Consider the following 20,060-nt stretch of genomic DNA (forward strand, 5'->3'; position numbering starts at 1 on the left):
GCAACATTTCTGATGCAAAATTATCCCTTGAAATCAGGAAATGCAAACCAGGAGGAAGCTTGGGAGGTCTCTACTGTAAACTCCTGCTCATATCAAGTCAGCTTTGAGGTCAGACCAGGCTGTTCAGGGCTTCATCCAGTCAGGACTTGAAAATCTCTAGGCTGGAAGACTATACCACCTCTGTGGACACCCTATGCCTCTGCCTGACTAATCTTCATGGGACAAAAATATCTCCTGGAGGCTGGAACTCCTATGCAAATGTCAGTTAAAATACACTTTTTGTCAAGTGCCTTCCCCTTCCTCACCTTATAGCTGTAAACCTGTGTGGGATCTGATGCTCCAAGGTGAGATCTGCTGTAACCCTGTGAAGCAGCTGCTCACTCTACAGAAGTGCTCTGTCTCTCAAGCATCAATCACACTGGAGCACACAAGTCAATACCTTCCTCATTAAAATATTTTATTAACAAGCAAATAATAAAGACAGCAGCAAATATTTCATTACATGATCAAGTTTTAAAAAATCTCAGAGTAAACAGAAGCACTGCAAGCTAATTAGTTATGACAATGTCATATGCCCACAAGAAAAACAGGTCAAATCTTGAAAGTAATCAGAACCTTCTTCAGCCTTGTCTGAAATGCAGAACCATACACAAAATGAGGAATCAACCTCATAATTAATATATTATTGCCTAGTAAGGCCTCAGGAGTGAGGACTGACTTCTAAGATATTAAATGCAGGTTGAGCCAGTCACTGTGGCAATAAAAAACAAGAGAAGAAACACAAGTATTTTAAGTCTCTATTGGGATGAAGCAATAATTTGAGCTTACAAATTTCCTGTTCACTCCACTGATTTTAAAGAAGCACAGGACAACCTCTGCACTATGCCTCCCATCCTATGTTTTACATCCAGAGATGTGCTCTTGGCCCACCACTTGTGTCGAGCAATACAAATTATGTCTCTTTTACTGTGTCCTAAGCACAAATAAATGGGTTTGGTATGTTCATGCAGACATTTCTGCTAAGCTCAAAATGGTAACTAGTAAAGTTACAGCTTTAATAAACAACAGCTTGTTTGTGTACAGCATCGTCTACAAAAAAACACATGAGAATTAGCAGAATGACATCTTAAAACTTCTGCATCTGTACTGTGAAGTTACATGACAAGCCAGCACAAATTCAGAACTGCATAACTCAAGCAGGGTGGGTGCAATGCACTGTTTCAAGTTATTCCTACTATCTGCATTAACAGTAATGCCCTATGGTTCCAGCTAAGATCAAGGTCCAACTATATTACAGAGTAGAGATGTTCATAATAACACTTTGCAGTGGACCAAAACATGTCACTGCAGCACCTCAGGTTGATCCTGTGTCCGGGTGTGTTCTGTGGTTTTCTATGTAGAGATGTTTTTTTTCCTATGTAGAGATGTTTTATCTCCTGAGGGAAGGGCAGCAGTAAAGCATAAATGCTACATCTAAGCCACTGGATCTTTCCCTCTGTAGGAGACCAGAAGAGCAGATCATAGAATCATCAAATGGCTTGGGTTGGAAGGGACCTTAAAGATCATCTAGTTCCAACTCAGATATCTGGGTTCCTTCAGCTACAGCTGAGTCTTAAAGAAGCAGATCTTGCTTAGACCAATGTATAAAACAGATGTGGCAGCAGAGAGGTGAACTGGTTTCCCAAGATCATTTGGAAGGTCATGGAGAAAGCCCAGACAGATGCACTACACCACACTGTCTCCCAAACCAGCTACTAAATCCAGATCTCTTATTTCTCACAGACAAGTCATAAAATCGGGCACATACTTATGCAGCAATGCCAACAGCCAGCATCAAACATCAGTGAGCAAAGCCATGGGCACTCAAGTGCATGGTCTTAAAGACCAAGTAGGTCTCTGGTAAGTCTTACAGAACCAGGGGGAGGGGATGAAGGGGGAATTCTGCTGTATTTACTCACATTTAGATCACCATACAGTACAGAAGTGCCAAGGGGAGGGAAAGGAGGAGCAGTTCTTTCCCCTACATTGTGAAACAGTAACAGACATGAACTGAAGTGACCCTTAACTGCTGCTGAGGTCTCAGCTCACAATCCAGTGAGTCCACTTTGCTCAATACAACCTTCTCTTGTCTGCAGTCACTGCTTTACAAATTAACCTCGCTGTCACAGTGATTGGCAGGGGAGGGTTTATTTTCTCCAGTGACAAACAGCTGATGTTTGCCTGTTTCAGATCCCTGCATTAGCAAATATTGTTCAAGTGCTGAATTCCTAACAAGTTGAAAAATGCATTATTTAAAACGTGATTGTGTTCCTGCATTGCACAATATTAATGTTGCTAAAGCTATTTAATGCTTACACATCTAATGCATTTATATAGCAATTTGACAAATTTTAACTGAACTTAATAATAACTGTTTCTAGTCATTCATGAATTTGGCAAATTTGGACCAAATGTTTCATTGGTCTCCATGTGCATATATCATTGGCTGCCCATTCAGCCTCCTCTTCTGCATGACTAAAAATTTCTGGTTTTTATGAAGATCTGCTCTTCATTTGGTCTCTCCTGTTAGACAGGGTGCATCTCAGTCAGATTTCATTTGTGTTTTCAGTTTGGCAAGACCAGTGAGACATTCATCTCTCCATTTTCTTCTGGCATCCAGGACTTTTGGAACAACTGGAATTTTTTCAGACAGTGCCTGGAAGAGAAAATTTAAGATAAGTAAATTTCACGTTCTGAGTGAAAAGTTTTTCACCAGCATTTTTTTCCTGCTTTCCCTGTGTCAGGCCAAGTCACCATCCACACAAATTATAATTTAGGCTATCACAAGAAATAGGTCACTAATTCTTTCCATGAGTGACTGGAAAGGAACCAACCTGTATAGGAATAAAAATGCTCCCACTTGGATAAGGTTATCCTGAATGTGGCAATGTAGATGACTACAGAAACAACAAAGCATCAGCTTCCTCCCTCATTTTGCTCCACACAGTCACTGTCTAGTCGCTTTGATGATAATCTTTTATTAAGTAGAAAGGAGACAACCTGGCCATTTATGGTTGCTGAAAATGTGTTCTGAACCAGATTCCTGTGTGTGGTTCCCCATAAATGAAGTGAGGGATATCATGTTTATAAAAACATTTTGACTTAAGAATACCAGTTATTATAAAAATGACAGGGGAAGACAGGGGGAAAAAAGTATTTCTGAGTGGACAGTCAAAGTTGTCTTAGAAGTGACATGGAAAAAAAAGTTGTTTTGAGAGTGCAGATAGAGACCACAAGGTCATCTTTGCCAAAACATGACCTGAGGTCTTAGGCTTAAAAGGCAACTGTTGAGAAACTGAGTAAAACGCGGACCTGCTACCAATGAGTGGCAAGCTGCAGTCACTCCAGAAAAAAATCAGAGGGAGGGACAGAGCAGTAAGGCAAGAAATGCTTAATGATTTACTCTAACAGAGGATCCCTGCAAGCTCATCTTTGGCACTGAAGACTGACGATAATAAAAACACAGAAGCAGATGTTGAAGTGGAATCCAGCCTTCTATAAACAAAGCCAAATTGTTTCATATCAACTGAAAACTTCTCATTGTGAATGATGCCAAAATCATTATTGATTGTTATTATAAGCGGTCTATGTTATTTAAGCATAAAAGAATGTCTTTCCTCAAAATGCATTAACATAAATAGGAACACAACATGCTATCTTCCAGACAGGCTGCCTCCATATTTGGAATTAATCTCTGACAGCTGATTAGAAATGATTCAACCCCTACACATATTCTTTAGTGAATCATTAAAAAAGGCACCTTTTGAAAAGGCGGAGTTAGGAAATGACAATATTTCAGTTGATTCCTATGGTCATTCAAAATGACTATGTAGTGACTATAAACAAATTGTGGGCTTAGAAATGTTAATATATAAACTAGATCCCAATCCAGAACAGCACTTAAACACATTTTATCTTTAAACATGCAAGTAACCTTACCAGACTGCTCACATGCTTCTCTTAAACATGTATTTGCACACATGACAAACTGGAACTCTGGTTTGTGAAGTATAAAAAGAACACTCAGAAGAAAAAAAAAGCTACAGGTTTATGCAGGAAGATGGAGTAGGAGGAAGACACAGGATGAATATTCATGTAGGAAAGGAGGCTGAGAATAATACAATAAGAGGAGGGAAATGGTAAGGAATAGCGTGGAGGATTAAATGCCAATAACCCACAGCTGTTAGCAGCTGACTCCTCTGTCTGGTAATAATGCTACTGGTAATAATGTGACTGCTAGGGCACTTTCCCATGATGAATTGTCCAAGTGCTTTCAAAAGGTACTCACATGCGTGCTGTACTGCTCTCTTCCCTTGAAGTACACATTCACACAATAAATACAGACTACAGATACCTCCAGCAGTAAACTGAAATAGCACAAATGTTAAAATAAAAACTAACATTTTTTGTTCTGAATGTCGCTGTTTTTAGCAACTCCATATTTACCTGATTGACTTTCTGCACAGTTTCACCTGAAAATTCTGGAACTGGCCCAAAGGTGTTCAGAACAAGTTTCATTCCTTCAGCGTATCTTTCACAATAACTTGCAACACCTGAAAATAAGAGCAAAAAGTTACATTACAAGAAAAATTCCTAGTTAAAGTCAGTAAGGCTGCCTGTGCTTAAGCGTTGTCTTAAATCAGAGACCCAAGAAATGGTCTGCTCTTATGATTAAGACACCTAATTGTCATGAAGAAAAAATGAATTCTGTCCACCCCATTTCCATTAAGGTTCATGGAAAAATTATTTAGGACACGGCTGCATTGCAAAGCCAATGAATGTCACACACCAGCAGAAAAGGCTGTGTGAGAGTATAGTACATGACCATGGATATATCTGTGCTTTGTTACTTGTGACCAGAAAGCTTCCCTGACCAGGGACCATGAGGAGAGTGTTCTCACCTCTCCTCCCAGTCAGTGTGACTTGTATCTTGAAGCATTCCTGTCATTACTTCCATTTATTAATGTGGAGTGTATCAAGGACAACATGGCTCAGGGGGAGAGCGTCAAATGCATGGAGACACGGGTGGAAGGAAGGAGACTTCCAGTGAAGGAAAAAGGCTAAAAGAGGAACAGATGGATCTTGCAGATCAGTATGTTGCAACCCGTAACAGGAATTAGAGACAGGGATTTGGTTTTTTTAACCCTCTCTGATGGTTGAGCACTTCTAGGGGGAGACAGGGTTCACCAGACAAGTGGAGAAAAGGCCTCTTTGCAAAACCCTGGCCCATCTGGTGAGAAAAACCTTTTATCAGGGGCAACTGAGGTGTGTGGGGATGGCTCACACCACTGGAGAGATACACACTGCAGGAAAGTCAAGGAGGGGGTGCACTGTCTCTAACGGAGCAGCTCAGATCTGTGGAGCTATTCCATGGGAAGGGCGACTGGCTGAGTAGAGCCTATGGACAGGCCAATAAAGCACAGCATCCTCCAAGAGCAGGAACAGTCCATCCTGATATTCAGGAAGACAAGTACATGTATAAAGAGATTTGCTTGGATGAGCTCCAGTGCAAAAAAGTGTCATACAGCAGATGGAAGCAGGGACAGTCTGCAAAGAAGTTGACAAACACCACCTAGGCATGTAGGAATGGTGTCAGGAAAGCCAAAGATCAGCTCCAGCTGAAACTTGCAAGGATGTCAAGGGCAACAAGATGGACTTCTACTGTTAGTAATAGCCCTTATTGTTATTAGCATGCCCTTGCAAGTCTGCTTTCTACCTTACTTTAAACATTAAGTCAGTCAATGCACCAATGTCATCACGAGATCTTCAGATGACTGAAGGCAAATATTGCACCCATCTTCAAAAAAGGTACAAAAAAAAATCACAGGCCAATCAATCTCTCTTCTGTCCTTAAGAAAATCAAGGAGCAAGTCCTCTTGAAAGAAATTCCTGGACACAAGAATGAGAGTGTGATTGTGACAATCAGCACGTAGTCTCCAATGGTGCAAATCATGTCTAACTGGCCTTGTTGCCTTCTGTGATTAAGTAACTGTGAAAAACAGGAAAGTAGTGGGTATCATTTACCTCAATTTTAGAAAGGCATTTGACATGGTCTTCCATGATATTCTTGTATCAAAGTTAGGACATTAGAGTCTGTCTGTCTGTCTAAACAACTAGATGGACAAAAAATGGGTTGGACATGTAGGCTCAGAGGTAATGGTTAATGGATTGCACTCCACCTGCAGGCCAGCAAAAATGGAGTATTGCAGGAACCTGTCCTGAGACCCGTACTGCTTGACAAAACACGCTCATAAGGTTTGTGAATAGCACCAAATTGGGTGGGAGTGGGAGCTAAAGGGGTATGGACCAGCTGATACATTGAAGGGCAGGACTGCCCTTAGAAAGGTTGGAGGAATGAGCCAATATAAACTTTAACAAGGACAGATGCAAGATCCTGCATCACAGAAAGAAGAGCTCCTTGCAACAAAACAGGCTTGCGAACTCCAAGAACTCCTGGTAGTGGCAGGCAGCAAGCTGCACAGGAATCAACAGTGTGCCCTGGCAACAAATAGGGCCAGCAGCCTAGGCTGTGTTAACAGATTGAAGTTAATTAACAGTAGACTGAAGGAAGCGATTAACACTCTTTACTCAGCACTCATTAGACTGCATTCAGAATACTGCATTCAGTTTGGGATCCTCAGTACAAAAAATCACTGACAAAACAGAGCAACTTCAGCAGAAGCCACCAAAATGGTGGGGTCTGGAGCACTTGTCCTATGAGGAGAGGCCGGGGGAGCTGTGTTTGTTCAGCCTGCAGGAGAGATGGCTTTGGGGGAATCTACCAGCAGCTCCCCAGTGCTGCAGCAGAGCCTGTGGGGAAGTCAGTGAGCACACAGAGCCAGGCTCTTTACACTTGTGGGACAGCAGAAAGACAAGGGACAACAGGCATAATTTGATATGAGGGGTTCAGACTGGACACTCAAGCACTGGCACAGGTTGCCCACAGAGGTTGTGCAGTCTCCACCTCTGGGGTTTTTCAAGACTGTTTGAAACCCTGAGAGCTTGGTCTGACCTCAGGACCTTCACACAGGATCTGTGAAGCTCTTAAAACACATGGTCAGAGAACCTGAGAACCAGCTAACTGGTAATGATGGGTAAAATGGCAGCCAAGTAGACCTTGACTGAACTACAGAAAGAGGTAGTTCCATCAGCTCCAGTAGGTTCCATCAGCTCCAGTAGGAATCTCTAAACAATTATTGTTGAGGCACTAGAGAGTATGAAATCATACATGCACCAAAAAGAGAAATCAGTCACTTAGCCAGACATACATATCTAGTAGACTTTTTAGTGCTATTAACTACCACATAATCATGAAAGGATAAGGATAAGCCTTTCCCAATCAGGACGTCAGGAACTGCATCACAACAGTAAATGAGCACTGCTTGTCTGGCAGTAAACAAGTTGACACTGATAAAATCACAGAATCAACTAGGTTGAAAAAGACTTTGAGATCACTGAGTCCAACCTATCACACCTATGTGGATTATCCTGATGATCACCCAGATCTGAGAAATTCTGGAAATCCACTAAAGGCTTCTGAGAACCACAGAGACTGAAGAATTTGCATACTTAATTCTATTTCTATTAGCTAGTTATCAAAGCAAAGAGGAGAAATATGCAAAAGACAGAGGCAAGCAGTTACAGTTACCAACTCTTCCATGAAGACTCAGGACATTGTACAGAGGGAGAAGCATGAACAAGAACTAACTGCTCATGGTCTTATCAAACCACAAAATGCAGGAAATATAAGTGAGTAGGCCTGACTATCACACAAAAGAATGCAAATCAGGTCAAGAGTCATTAAGTGATCTCTTTCCTCAACAGTTCCCTGGAATGCACTACTGTATGATATCAACACCTTAGAAGTCACACCTGTCTAACCCTAAAATGGCTGAGGATCGAATGAATGAATGGAAACCTCTGACTACTGCCAACTATGTATCATAAACTACACCACAGACTGCTCACATGCCTGAAATCGCTGAAGTACAGGGTTTCTGAAAGGCCTCTGAGGTCAGTAGGAGGATGAAGAACACTGTTGTTTCTGGGCCAAAGAAGAACTTTCATAGGACAAAGCCTCAAGGAAGTACTAAATTTCCTTCAGCACTCTGAAGTCATGATGAGCATCAGCTAAACAACTGAAAAGACAGAACAGCAGAATATGATCATTGCATAAGAGCAACGTAGAGAGATTTGAGTGTATTCCACTGCTTTAAAAATGGACTAGAAACATTCTCCAGTATCTGAAGGAAGGAGTAGGCTCTGAGAAAAACCACAACCTTGTTAAATAGCTTGAACCTATATTTGGTACCAAGAGTGTGACAATCAGCATTCAGTTAGTCTGTTTCCTTGTGTTATCTACCTATGAAGCATATGCATTCCTAGAATTCAATCTGGCACATTCTGGCTTTCCCCAACACAAGAAGGAATGCCAGCTAGTCATACAGGTGTATTGGTTTTTTAATTATACAGAAAATTTGTATTTTGCTCAATTTTCTTGTTTGACACACAGCCAGAAACCTCCAGATTGCCTAGTGGGATTCAAAACATCCCTGGCAGGAAGTGAGGTTCAGGAAGAGAAGCATTACTGTGGGATGTGGAACAGGCTGTGATATCATCCTATCTCTTCACTGGGGGAAGAAGCAGAGACCACCATCTACTTCCATAAGCACTCTGGAAAGGACCATTGGTTATCAGGGTTTTCTGACCATACCCTGCCATTAGCATAAGTGTTTGCCTATTACATTTTAACAGCTGGGCTCACAGACTGCAGCACCTGAAGCCAACCCAGACTGACCTACTGGGGGTATGCTATCCACATGAGCAATCCTGGGAACCCAAGACAATGCTTTACCAGACTCATGCACCAGCCACAAGACAAAGATAGCTACATGCAACTTGCTTATGTGAACTTTATCTTCTAACAGTGAAGAGTCTGAGCAAGAATGTTCCCACATCATGCAACATCACAGAATGTTCCCAGATGCAGAAGTAGAAATGACTGGGGCAGAAGAGTGCACATTTATTCTGCCAGCAGCTGTTGACAGCTGGACAATGACAAAATAAACAAAGGCAATTCAGTAGAATATTACAATTCAAGCAAATCCCCATGAGCAACTGGCAACAGAAGGAATGGTAGAGTAGTGTCAGTTACCAGTTATTCTGGTGTTTACCCAGCTCACACAGGTCTATGACACTTAGACCAAATAGTTTAGATTTGGTACTCTTCCAAAAGTCAACAGGAACCTTTGAAACATCTGGTAAGCTTGTGCAATAATACCAAAGATTTGAGTAGTTTTGATTGTGGTAGTAATAAGAAGGTAGACTAGAAGAGTGTGCACCAGAAATCTTTTTCACAAGTCTCAAGTGCATTAGTATCTTGGGAAAGCTGAATGCTTTGACATGGCTGAACCATTTACCTGCTGAGTATGAACTCCTGAGCTAGACGTGGCCTTTAAAGCTCACTCAGCCAGCTAGACCTGGAAATCAAGCTCTTACTGGCAGTTCAGCTACTGCTTGAATGAATCAGAACAATTTCTGGGTGGGTGTAGCTCATCAATGTAGCAGAGACGTGCCAAATGCAGGTTGGGTAGCACAATTCACCCACTGCATGTAATGTACAAATGAAAAGAAGCCTTACGCAACGTGAGCAAAAGAGGAAAAAGTGAGAAAAAACTTAGGGGTCTAGAGAAGAGCAGCAGCATTAGTACAGCTGATATCAACATTGTGGCTGACATGGTAATGTGCAGGCACATATGCTGCATGCCAAGCAGGGGGTGGGCACTGCAAAATCTTTCAAGTCTCAAGTGAAGTCAGTAGACCAAAAGTTCGAATACACACACAATCTCACTCAAGGATTAAAAAAATCAGCAGTTCAAATTAATAACTCAAGACAGTTCTCCCAGTGTGAAATGCAATTTTAATTTGATTCCAGCAATCGGTATCAACTGATTGAATGCCTTCTTGAAGCTGGCACTTGAGCAATGGGGAATATTGCTGAAAAAATCACTTTGCTTTTCAACTGCAAACTCCTAACAAATATTTGACTCCAGGCCTATAGACTTAGGAGTCCTTTGGTTCAAGGGTCAGGGCTATTGCAAAGGTGGATAAGAAGAGCCCTTGGCTGGACCATAGGGACAAGAAGGCAAACAAATATGACAGAATCTCTTTAATCTTTGTTGATACTACCCAGGGAGCAGCTTAAGCTGGATGAATTAGCATTGGCAAACAGTGTGAAACAGACAGGAGCACCTGGGAGATGGAAAAATAGCAAGATGGTAAATGAGGTTGATAAAAACCACCATCTCTCTGTGCAGGCCACTGCTGTGCCCATGCTGTGCCTTGCTGTCTCCAACTGGAGAACAAGAATGACACCAAGATGCAGCTGGAACAGAGGAAGAGGATGATAGCTTCCTCTTGTGTGTATGGTTTGCTGGCTCCCTGTCTAAACCTTCCCCTCTCTTGCACAGGCTCACCTAGTCAATGTTGGAGGAAAGAGGCCATGGGAGGAGGCAGATGTTGCAGCAGGCAACTGAGAACTATGAATACAAAACAGAAACACTTCCAGGAAAGGCAGGAGTTTCTTGAATCTTCCTTCCACCACTTAGTCACAGCTACGGCAGGGGGTGAAAGAAGAAGAATGAGTTACAAAAAGTTCTAAGGGAGCAGTCTGTGCAGGATTATAGAGATGAAAAGGGGAATCCTCTATCTTCCTTGAAAATCCAAAACTCTCTCAGCATTTCTGACTTCTACAGTCTAGTTACAAGAACGTGTTACCACAAGGTAGACAAAGGCATTGATTCAAGGATCTTCAGCTGCCCATATGTATCTAGGACACACAAGGCTCCAATAATGGAATAAGCTGCTGCTTATTCAGTTTCGATGAGAGTCCAGGCAGTTTCCAAAATGGCTAATGAACTGTCCCACAAGAATTTGTTCTAATAACCACACTTAAGAATTGCAGATCCTTACCTGAGAACTTGCACTGGTGTGGTACAAACATGGTTACTGCTGCAATACCTTTAGTTGCATCACCAAGATGAACACAGTATGGATGAAGGAAAAGGAACTCAGGACAGATAGTTAGCTTAGAAACGTGCATAAAGTGCTTCACTGCCCTGAGAGAAGACACAAGTGAAATTCATCAGGAGGACAATGACTGTAGCAGCAGGAAAAGAGAAGTGAAAACACAACAATATAAAATGTAGTATATTCATGCATTATAGTTTATAAGCACCTTAAAGTATCAGCTTCTTGTATGCTGTCTCATCCCTTTCTCTTCACAACAAAGACAACAGGCATGAGGGCTAAAGGATACAAGCAAGCAAACTCAGTAAACCAGCCTAGCAAGCACCGAGACACTTGTGAGAGAGAATGAGAGTCAGAAGCAAGTGTCACTGGTATGGACAGGGAACATGCCAAAGAGAGGGTGCTCCACCATACTAAGTATTAACTTGATGACTTTCAACCTGATGAGCAGCATATTAAGATACCGTAATGACTCAAAGAGAGGAGGCATGATGGTCAAGCCACTGATGCAATAGCATCAACAATTTGAAAAGACTGGGGTGGGGTTAACTTTAGCACATAAAATCTAAGAAGAGGCTGCAGTGAAAGATGAGTATGGATGATAACAGAAAAAAAAGGACATAATTTAATAGAAAAAAGTGAACATCGTGGAGGAATCTGACATGGTTATATTATGTTCAGAAAAAGTCCCAAACTTTTTTAATGATAGAGGGATTACATTTCTAGACACTACACCTCCAAGGGCAACTTTCTAAATGTAATCCTATCTTCATCAAGGGTGTGTCCGAACACAGATGCATGCTCTGAGCTAGGGTGTGAATTCACAGGACGTTTTGTACACTACATTAATTGCCATATGAGTTCACTTAGGGCTCTAGTCGCACAAATACCTGGAACTACACTGAAAAAGTGGTAGCACCAAAAAAAGTTTTATTCTCGTTCTGCCAATGTTACCATCTAAACAGCAATGCACAAGTATTTCTGCAGGCCTGCTGTGAGCTGGATCAAGGAATTAAACGGAGTCATTATGAACTGCTTATTTTCTTATATCAGTTTCAAACTTGGGATGAATTCCTCAGTCTGAGCCACTTGGTGATCATTTCACACTTTCATTAATGCATCAAGACACTTTCTTTGGAAACCATCCATAATGACCTAAGGAAAAAAGCACAAAGAATTCCTGTGCAAAGCCATGTGTTCCTTTCAGAAAGCAGAGGGAACTACTTTACACCTAAGAGCCCATAGAAGGAAACTGATGCACAGCAGCCACTATCCTGAAAAATTCACATCTTGACTTACTGCATATAAACTCTTTCATACAGAAAAGCTCTGCAGCTCCACAGAGGCAACAGCAGTTCTAGGGCTACAAACTGCTTTCTTCAGCCCATTGGGAAGGGAATTGAATGCATGTAAACACGTATGAAATATATGGTGGGTTTATGAAAATTAAAAGGGTTTGTATCATTATCTACCACTGTGATACTCCATCTCAGTAGTACCCTTTTACAAGTATCCTGAATTGGGTTGAGATATTTTATTATCCTAAAATGTAACACGTAGACTGGACAGAAAAGAAGGCAGTCTTCCTTTTCTTTGATGTTACTACCTTTGACATTCTCACACCTGCTGACCAGCTTGCAGTACAAAAGCTCCTGAACTGGGTTAAAGCTTGGTTTGCTCCCTGTACAGCAGCATTGAAGTAGTGGCCATAGCAATGGAAATAATCTCTGCTTTTGAACCAGCCAGCATATCTGTTTAGAATAATTCTTAGAATCCACACTTCGCTATGTCTTGCCCAAAAAAAAAAGTAAAATTTCCCCCTTTGAACTATGACTTATGATTCTCCACTCTTTCCTTTTCATATTTTGTGATTTTCACACAGCACAATCATTCTGCTCCTATCACCCAAAACCAATTCACCTGGCAGGTGCTTCTAAGATGAGCAAGTATTCCCACTTTCTGTGAGAGAAACACAATTTTGATCATGAAGACTCATTTCTAGCTTACTGGATATTTATACTTTCTTTACTTTCTTACTTTTCTTTGGGGACCATACATCAGCCCAAATTTCCACATAGTTCCTACAGACACTTGTATGAATACCTCAGTGAGTGACAGGTAGAATATAATCTGGAGTGGTGTTTATATAAATGAAGGAAAGAAAACAGCAACAAAGATCCTTCAACCTCCCCCCATCCAGTTCTTCTGCTAACACTGGCAGTTTAGATCAAGTTCCAATGATAGCTCACTAAATAACCTACTAACAAAATAACTAATCTAAGCCGATTGTGAACTACATATGAAGAACTTTTGCTGTGAACCTGTAAAATGCAGGATATTATAGTCATTATAGTCTAGCCTCTGCTTCTACAGATGATTGCTTGCAAGGGCTTAAAAAAAAATAAAGAAGAAGAAACCAGATTTTTCAAGAAACAAGAGATTAGGAGATATAATCTCACTGAGGCTGGACCATCATTCACTATGTTCACAGACTGCCCAGTACATGTACAGGTGGGATGTTGTGTCTGCTAACATAATCCCACAACAGTGAACATGCAAACTGACTGTAGTCAAGTCTACTGATCTTCCTTGTAAAAGACTTAACAGCATTTGTTGTGATGCTGGCATGTGAAATCATAAGAGGACAAACTCAAAATCTGAAACAGATATCAACATTAATTTTATTTGATGGAATCAACAATCAACTTTATATTATTATGCAGTTTGGGTAGGCATTTTTCCTCCCCAAAGCAGTTTCCTTCCTGTCTGTTGCAATTCAGTCCTCAAACTGTTGTTGCTGTCTCTGCTCCTTTTAATGACTTGATGCTGTCATTTTATTCCATGTTCAAGGCTGTTGGCTCACTGCCATACAGTCAGCATTCCTAGTATTCATGCATTGATTAAATGGTAACCTGAAGTGGCCTAGATAATAGGTTTGATAGGATCATTTATGAATATGGAGGAAAGGATGTAAGAACTAACAGAGGCAAAAAGTGACATTAGCCCATAGGAAGTTCAAGGGAAGATCTTGATGTATGTGTCCCACAGGGAAAGAAGAAACACTGATCTCAGAAAAAATAATTGGAATAAATTTATTCAAATCCAAACAACAATATCACATCACCATAACAAAACAAAACAAAAAAGAGGGACTCTAGAAATAACACTATTTTCTCTCACATGCTTCCTTCATCCTTCCTCACTGATTAACAAAGAGTTTAAGACTGTGGGCAACTAGTATCTTATAGCTGTAAAAAAAGGCAGCTGCTGTGAAGATGGTGAAGCTGACAAGCTAATGAAAGGGATAGAGGCAGTTTCTTGTATCTACCTCCACTTCCTTCCGCTAACAAAAAAAAAAAAGACAGTATTAGTACAAAGCATCAGAGAAGGCTTTCATAGAGTCATTTAGGTTGGAAAAGACTTCTAAGATCAAGTCCAACTGTTAAACCAGCACTGCCAAGTTCACCAGTAAACCATGTCCCTGAATGTCATATCTACATGGCTCTTCAATACCTCTAGGGATGGTGACACAACCACTTCCCTGGACAGCCTGTTCCAATGTTTAACAACCCCTACCATAAAGAATTTTTCCCTAATATCCAATCTAAACTTTCCCTGGTGAAACTTTAAGCCATTTCCTCTTGTCCTATCACTTGTTACCTGGAAGAACAGACTGATCTCCACTTGGCCGGGAGATCAGCTGTCGGGGAGCTGTAGAGAGTGATGAAGTCCCCCTGAGCCTCCTTTTCTCCAGGCTGAACACCCCCAGCTCCCTCAGCTGCTCCTCACAGCACTTGTGCTCCAGACCCTTCCCCAGCTCTGTTGCCCTTCTCTGGACACGCTCCAGCCCCTCAATGTCTCTCTTGCAGTGAGGGGCCCAGAACTGAGCACAGGATTGCAGGTGTGCCCTCACCAGTGCTGAGTACAGGGGGACGGTCACTGCCCTGCTCCTGCTGGCCACACCCTGGCTGATCCAGGCCAGGATGCCATTGGCCTTCTTGGCCACCTGGGCACACACTGGATCATGTTCAGCTGCTGTTGAGCAGCACCACCAGGTACTTTTCCACCAGGCAGCTTCCCAGCCACTGCCCTCAGCCTGTAGCGCTGCCTGGGATTGCTGTGACCCTGGTGCAGAACCTGGCACTTGGCCTTGTTGAACCTCATACAATTGCTCTTGACATCCAGCATGTCCAGATCACTCTGCAGGGCCTTCCTGCCATCCAGCAAATTAACACTCCCACCCAACTTGGTGTCATCTGCCAATGTACTAAGGGCATACTAAGGGCACACTTGATCCCTTCATCCAGATCATCAATGAAGATATTAAACTGGACTGGGCCCAGCACTGAACCCTAGTGAACACCAATTTGTGATCAGCCCCCAGCTAAATGTAATTCCATTCCCCACCACTCTCTAGGCCCAGCCATCCAAACAGTCTTTTACCCAGTGAGCAGCCAGTTTCTCCAGGGGAATGCTGTGGAAAATGGTCAAAGGCTTTACTAAAATCCAGGTAGACAATATCTTTTTCCTCATCTACTAAGCAGATCATCTTGCTTTAGAAGGAGATCAGGTTAGTCAAGCAAATCCTTGGCAATGAAGAGGAGGTCCCTATTATTCCACATTACGTGAAGCAATACTGGGCAACCAAAGAGAAGTTGGCACTGGCACAGAACTATGAACATAAGCCATCACATGTCCTGACATCAGCAATTTTGATTTAAACTGACTGATGAGAGCAAGAGCCTGAGTCACCCTGTGAGCACATAAACAGGAGCAGCTCTAGACTCAGAGACAATGTATCTGCAAATGCAGGAGTGAAGCAATACTTCTCACAACCCAAGTTACTGAGCCAGGCCAACAAGGTGCTCTTGTGGAAATGGTTCAGTGCACAAGTGTACTGCAGCATTGCCTAGAAGATCCATCCAGCAGCAGAGCAGGAGACTACCATGTCAGGGACCATACAAAAGCAAAATAAAGACACAGCCCATAATATAAAGCACTAGTATTTAGGTGATCTTAACTTTTTCAAGTTTTTGTGTTTTGTTAAAGTCTTTGCTCAAACCTTTGTGATGCTGATCCATAATTTTTATTTCATTTTACACAATTCACTTTTTATTTGCCTAGGATTCACATATACTATTCAATAAACATCTAAAACTATTAATTATGCAAGACAGATGTCAAACTGTTACTTGACTGTTTTGTCAAGTCAGCTTTGTATGCACAGGATTTTGCTGACAAAAATAATTTTATTTCACTTGGGATATAAGCTTAAAGCACAGCAGCTCCAGGAATATTTACAAATTCAGCGTTGCTACAAATTCAGCAGCAGGGGTGGTATTCATCTATGGAAAATCATTTTCTGTTGACACTGGATTATCAGCTAAACTTTTTTAATAGTTTTGGTTTTGGTTTTTTTTTTACCTGACACTCAGATGGTTCTGAACTGTGGCTACAGCAATGTTATCAAAGTATGATGGGACGAGTCTAGGAAAAAAATTATTACACAGCTAGTGTTTTAGTAGATTGTCATCTTTCATCTGATCATTTGTAACAAAATAATCAATATCCATTTCCTTCCACTGACCACTTTTAAAAAAAGAGACAAGTCATAGTTGCAGCAATCCTAACCTGGTTTGTTACATAACATTTCCAGTGTCTTGTGCAAAGCAAGCCTTCCCTTCATATTCATAACATTTTACACTACCTACCTTCTGCATTAAGATGCATGGTTTCCAGAGGTCCAATAAAGGCGTATCGCATTCCCAGTCCATCAGACATCACAAGGTCTAGATCAGTAGGAGATATTACTCCTTCCTAAGCAGCAAAAGTACAACAGGAAGGAAGACTGGTGAATGTTTCTTTTTAACACAGTATTTCCCATTTTTTTGTATATAATTAAAAAATTAGGGAAGTAATAAAAACTAAGGCTAGAAATAGCAGTTAGGATTTCAAAGAGAAAAATACTACTGCTTGCCAGAATCTCCATCTACTATTCAAGCCTTCCTATGGTTCAGCATAAGCATTCATTCATATCTCTAGGACTGTACTTCGTAGTCCCAGAAACTGAGAATTGGAGAAGCAAGCAAGCATGACACTCTTAATAGCACATGGCCTAAAGAGTTTCTATCAAATCCAAGTACTATACCAACCCTTTAAAATACAGGAATTTAGGCTAAATGTTACACCTCCTTTCATATCTCTTAGTTCTGGATTTTTGGGCAGAGTCCCAATTAGCAGAATGGTGGTGCACCAGTGGGTACTGTTCCTAAGGCCACCTGCAAAAAACACTGGGTCCAAACACGCAGGCAATGCAGTTGCCACTCCCTTCCACAAAACTCACCCAACATTCAACCTACTCAGCCTCAACCTGCCCAGGGTTCTCGAGTTCACTGACAGCCTCACATCACAAGAGCTGGCAGGATACAAAGCAAGCAAAATGAAGCACTTCTCTTGTTAAAAGTTGAGCATTGCTATTCCACCCACATGCAGCATTTAAAAGACAGCCAATACCTCCATCAGGTTGGGGCAAGCACAGAAAGGCTTGTAAAGAGTGATTTACAGTTCTTTACCTGAACAGATTTACTTAAGAAGAATACTATTTATTACATGAGGTTGTTTTCCACCTACTAGAAAAATATTAATTAATGAAGACTTGTTCTAACCACTTCCATCAGGTTTTGAGAACTTGTCCTCTTTATTCCCAGAGACATGAAAATCCTTCTAGGTAGGATGGTGCAAGAGATGCTGAACTGCTTCTAATTTATCTTTTTACCCTACTCTGTACCTTTTCTTTAACAAGCTCCTTTAAGCTTCAGAATACTCATACACATTTACTCATCTGCTTGGACAAAACCACATCATTTTCTGTTAAGTTTCTCTCTTGCAAGGCCCTGTCTGAATGCCCCTTTGTATCATGCAGACGTGGGCTAGAGTAACAGACACGCAGGACAACTCTTCTGATCTGTAGTAGACATGGACATCTAAGCTAGACATCTAGACTCTCTTTATAATCACCAGGGGAAAAAGGAAATCAGCATCCTAAAGCAGGCATCTTTAGAGGCCTGAGTAGGTAAGATGAGTTGTGTCCTACAAGGGCCTAATTCTCCTCAGAAATTGAAAGATGAGTAAGAAGCTTAGATATCACTGTCTACATTTTCAAGATCCCATCTTAAATTAGTTGAATCTCACCCACAGTGTCTTCCTGTGTCCATGATTTACATAATCTACTGCTACTTTAAAAGAAACTTTAAAGTCACAAATCAACATAACTTCTACAGCTGGCCACAGACATCAAGTTTCATCATCTCAGGCTTAAACTGAGACTTCTGTAAGACAACCTCAAGACTCAACCTGTTAGTAGGCTTTGTTCCTATCAACCAAGCCGGTCTGAATCCCTGCTGCAGAATTCTACTTTGAAAAGGAAACACTGACATAATTATTAAGATCTACGTACCATATACGGAACACACAGTTCTCCTAACAATTAGCCATAAAATGGCAGGGATAAGAAAGCATTATTTTCTTCAAATTAAAGGTAAAGCATAGACATGGTAAGGTAACTCATCTAGAGGCAGAAAGAAAGGTCTGCATAAAGACAGGACTAAACAAAAACCTCAGAGAGAATTCAGATTACAGACCAGCATCAGGATAACTAACACAGGCACCATACATTCTGTGAAAGCTTTTCCCCCTCACATGGCAATGCAACTTCTGTGAACAACATCAGCAAAGTCAACAAAAGTGTTCTTCTGCTGGGAGTGCTTCATCCAAAACAATGAGTTGTGCTGCTAAAGCTGTGCTTGATGAGTGGTTACCCCCTGCCCCCCCAGCTGACATGGATTTGTGGACAAAAGGCTAACCACAAATTCCAGACAAGCATGTGAACCACAGTGGCCGCTAAAAACTGTAAACATAATGTTAAAAGAGTTAACCGGCTCTTGAAGCACTTCAGAATAATTGCAAATTAATTTCCAAATTAATAATTTACTTTCTTTGGGTACCATAGTCCTCATATATTTGAAGACCAGGTGCCCTCAGAATCATGAGTGCTTTGCTCTTGGCCTTTTGACTATAGTTGCAATTTGATGTTTGCAGCTGCAAAAAGGCAAAAAGTGCTGCTACCAGAAGGAAACCATGACAGATCCCTTCAGTTGAGGGATACAGTGTTCTATACAAATAAGCTCAGCTTCTTCTTGTCAAAAAGACCCTTCTAAAGAAAAGGTTTTTACTTCTCTTCATAAATTAGAACACATAAATGATAGACAAGTTAGACCTTCCTACCCTAGGCAATAACCCTACTCCCATTTATGGTAAGGAGATCATCAGTTGGTGGAATGATTCACCAAGCTACAAGGTCAGCAAGGTGTCTTCCACCAGGATTGATGTTTGTGCTAAGAACTAAACAAGAAAGAGTTCCTATCCAGTTTCACTAAGTGTAAGTGTGAATTAATCTTCCCAAGGGGATTTTTCATCCTGGATTACCCTTCTGGTAAACCTCTTCCTCCAGCACTTGTAAGAGGGAAGAGGAAGTATGGTATGAGTTCACTGGAAGCTCTTACAGCTACAGAATTAAGATTTAAAATTAATTCCACCAAAAGCCTCAGTGATCCCAATGGCCAGTCCAATTTCAAAATCTAGACTATCTCAGAATCCTCCACACTTCTTATGACAAGATTTATATACCACAATCTCATTTTCCTAGAGATTCTAACCTCCAGTGATACCACACGGTTATCCTAATGAACTTTTGGTACTTTATTAGGGCTTCTCCCTGTGCAGGGACCCTTTTCACCTTTCCAGAAACCTGTGGTGGTTTTGCAGTCTCCAGCGTTAGGCTCTGACCCAATCTGCTTCGTTTTAATCAGCAGTCTTTCTTTTCATCTCTGAGTCACACCTACATTGCAACTTCTGTCATGGACTTGGTTTGTAATCATATCAAATGCAGAGGCCAAAACACATCACAATCGTACTTGTTTCTGATTCTACCAATT

General features: G+C 41.3%; 1 protein-coding gene across 1 annotated transcript in view; it reads right to left on the minus strand.

The window, feature by feature from the left end:
- Positions 1-436: 436 nt before the first annotated feature.
- Positions 437-20,060, minus strand: part of CRYL1 (crystallin lambda 1) — a 49,338-nt gene continuing 29,714 nt past the window's right edge. Inside the window, exons 6-8 of the mRNA XM_038140544.1 lie at positions 16,779-16,884; positions 4,486-4,592; positions 437-2,695 (exon numbers count right to left, since the gene is read on the minus strand). Of these exons, the coding sequence (XP_037996472.1) occupies positions 2,582-2,695; positions 4,486-4,592; positions 16,779-16,884 (327 nt within the window). The 3' untranslated portion in view covers positions 437-2,581. The remainder of the gene's footprint in view (positions 2,696-4,485; positions 4,593-16,778; positions 16,885-20,060) is intronic.

Source organism: Motacilla alba, chromosome 1 (assembly GCF_015832195.1).
Source record: "Motacilla alba alba isolate MOTALB_02 chromosome 1, Motacilla_alba_V1.0_pri, whole genome shotgun sequence".
NCBI classification, from domain to species: Eukaryota; Metazoa; Chordata; class Aves; order Passeriformes; family Motacillidae; genus Motacilla; species Motacilla alba.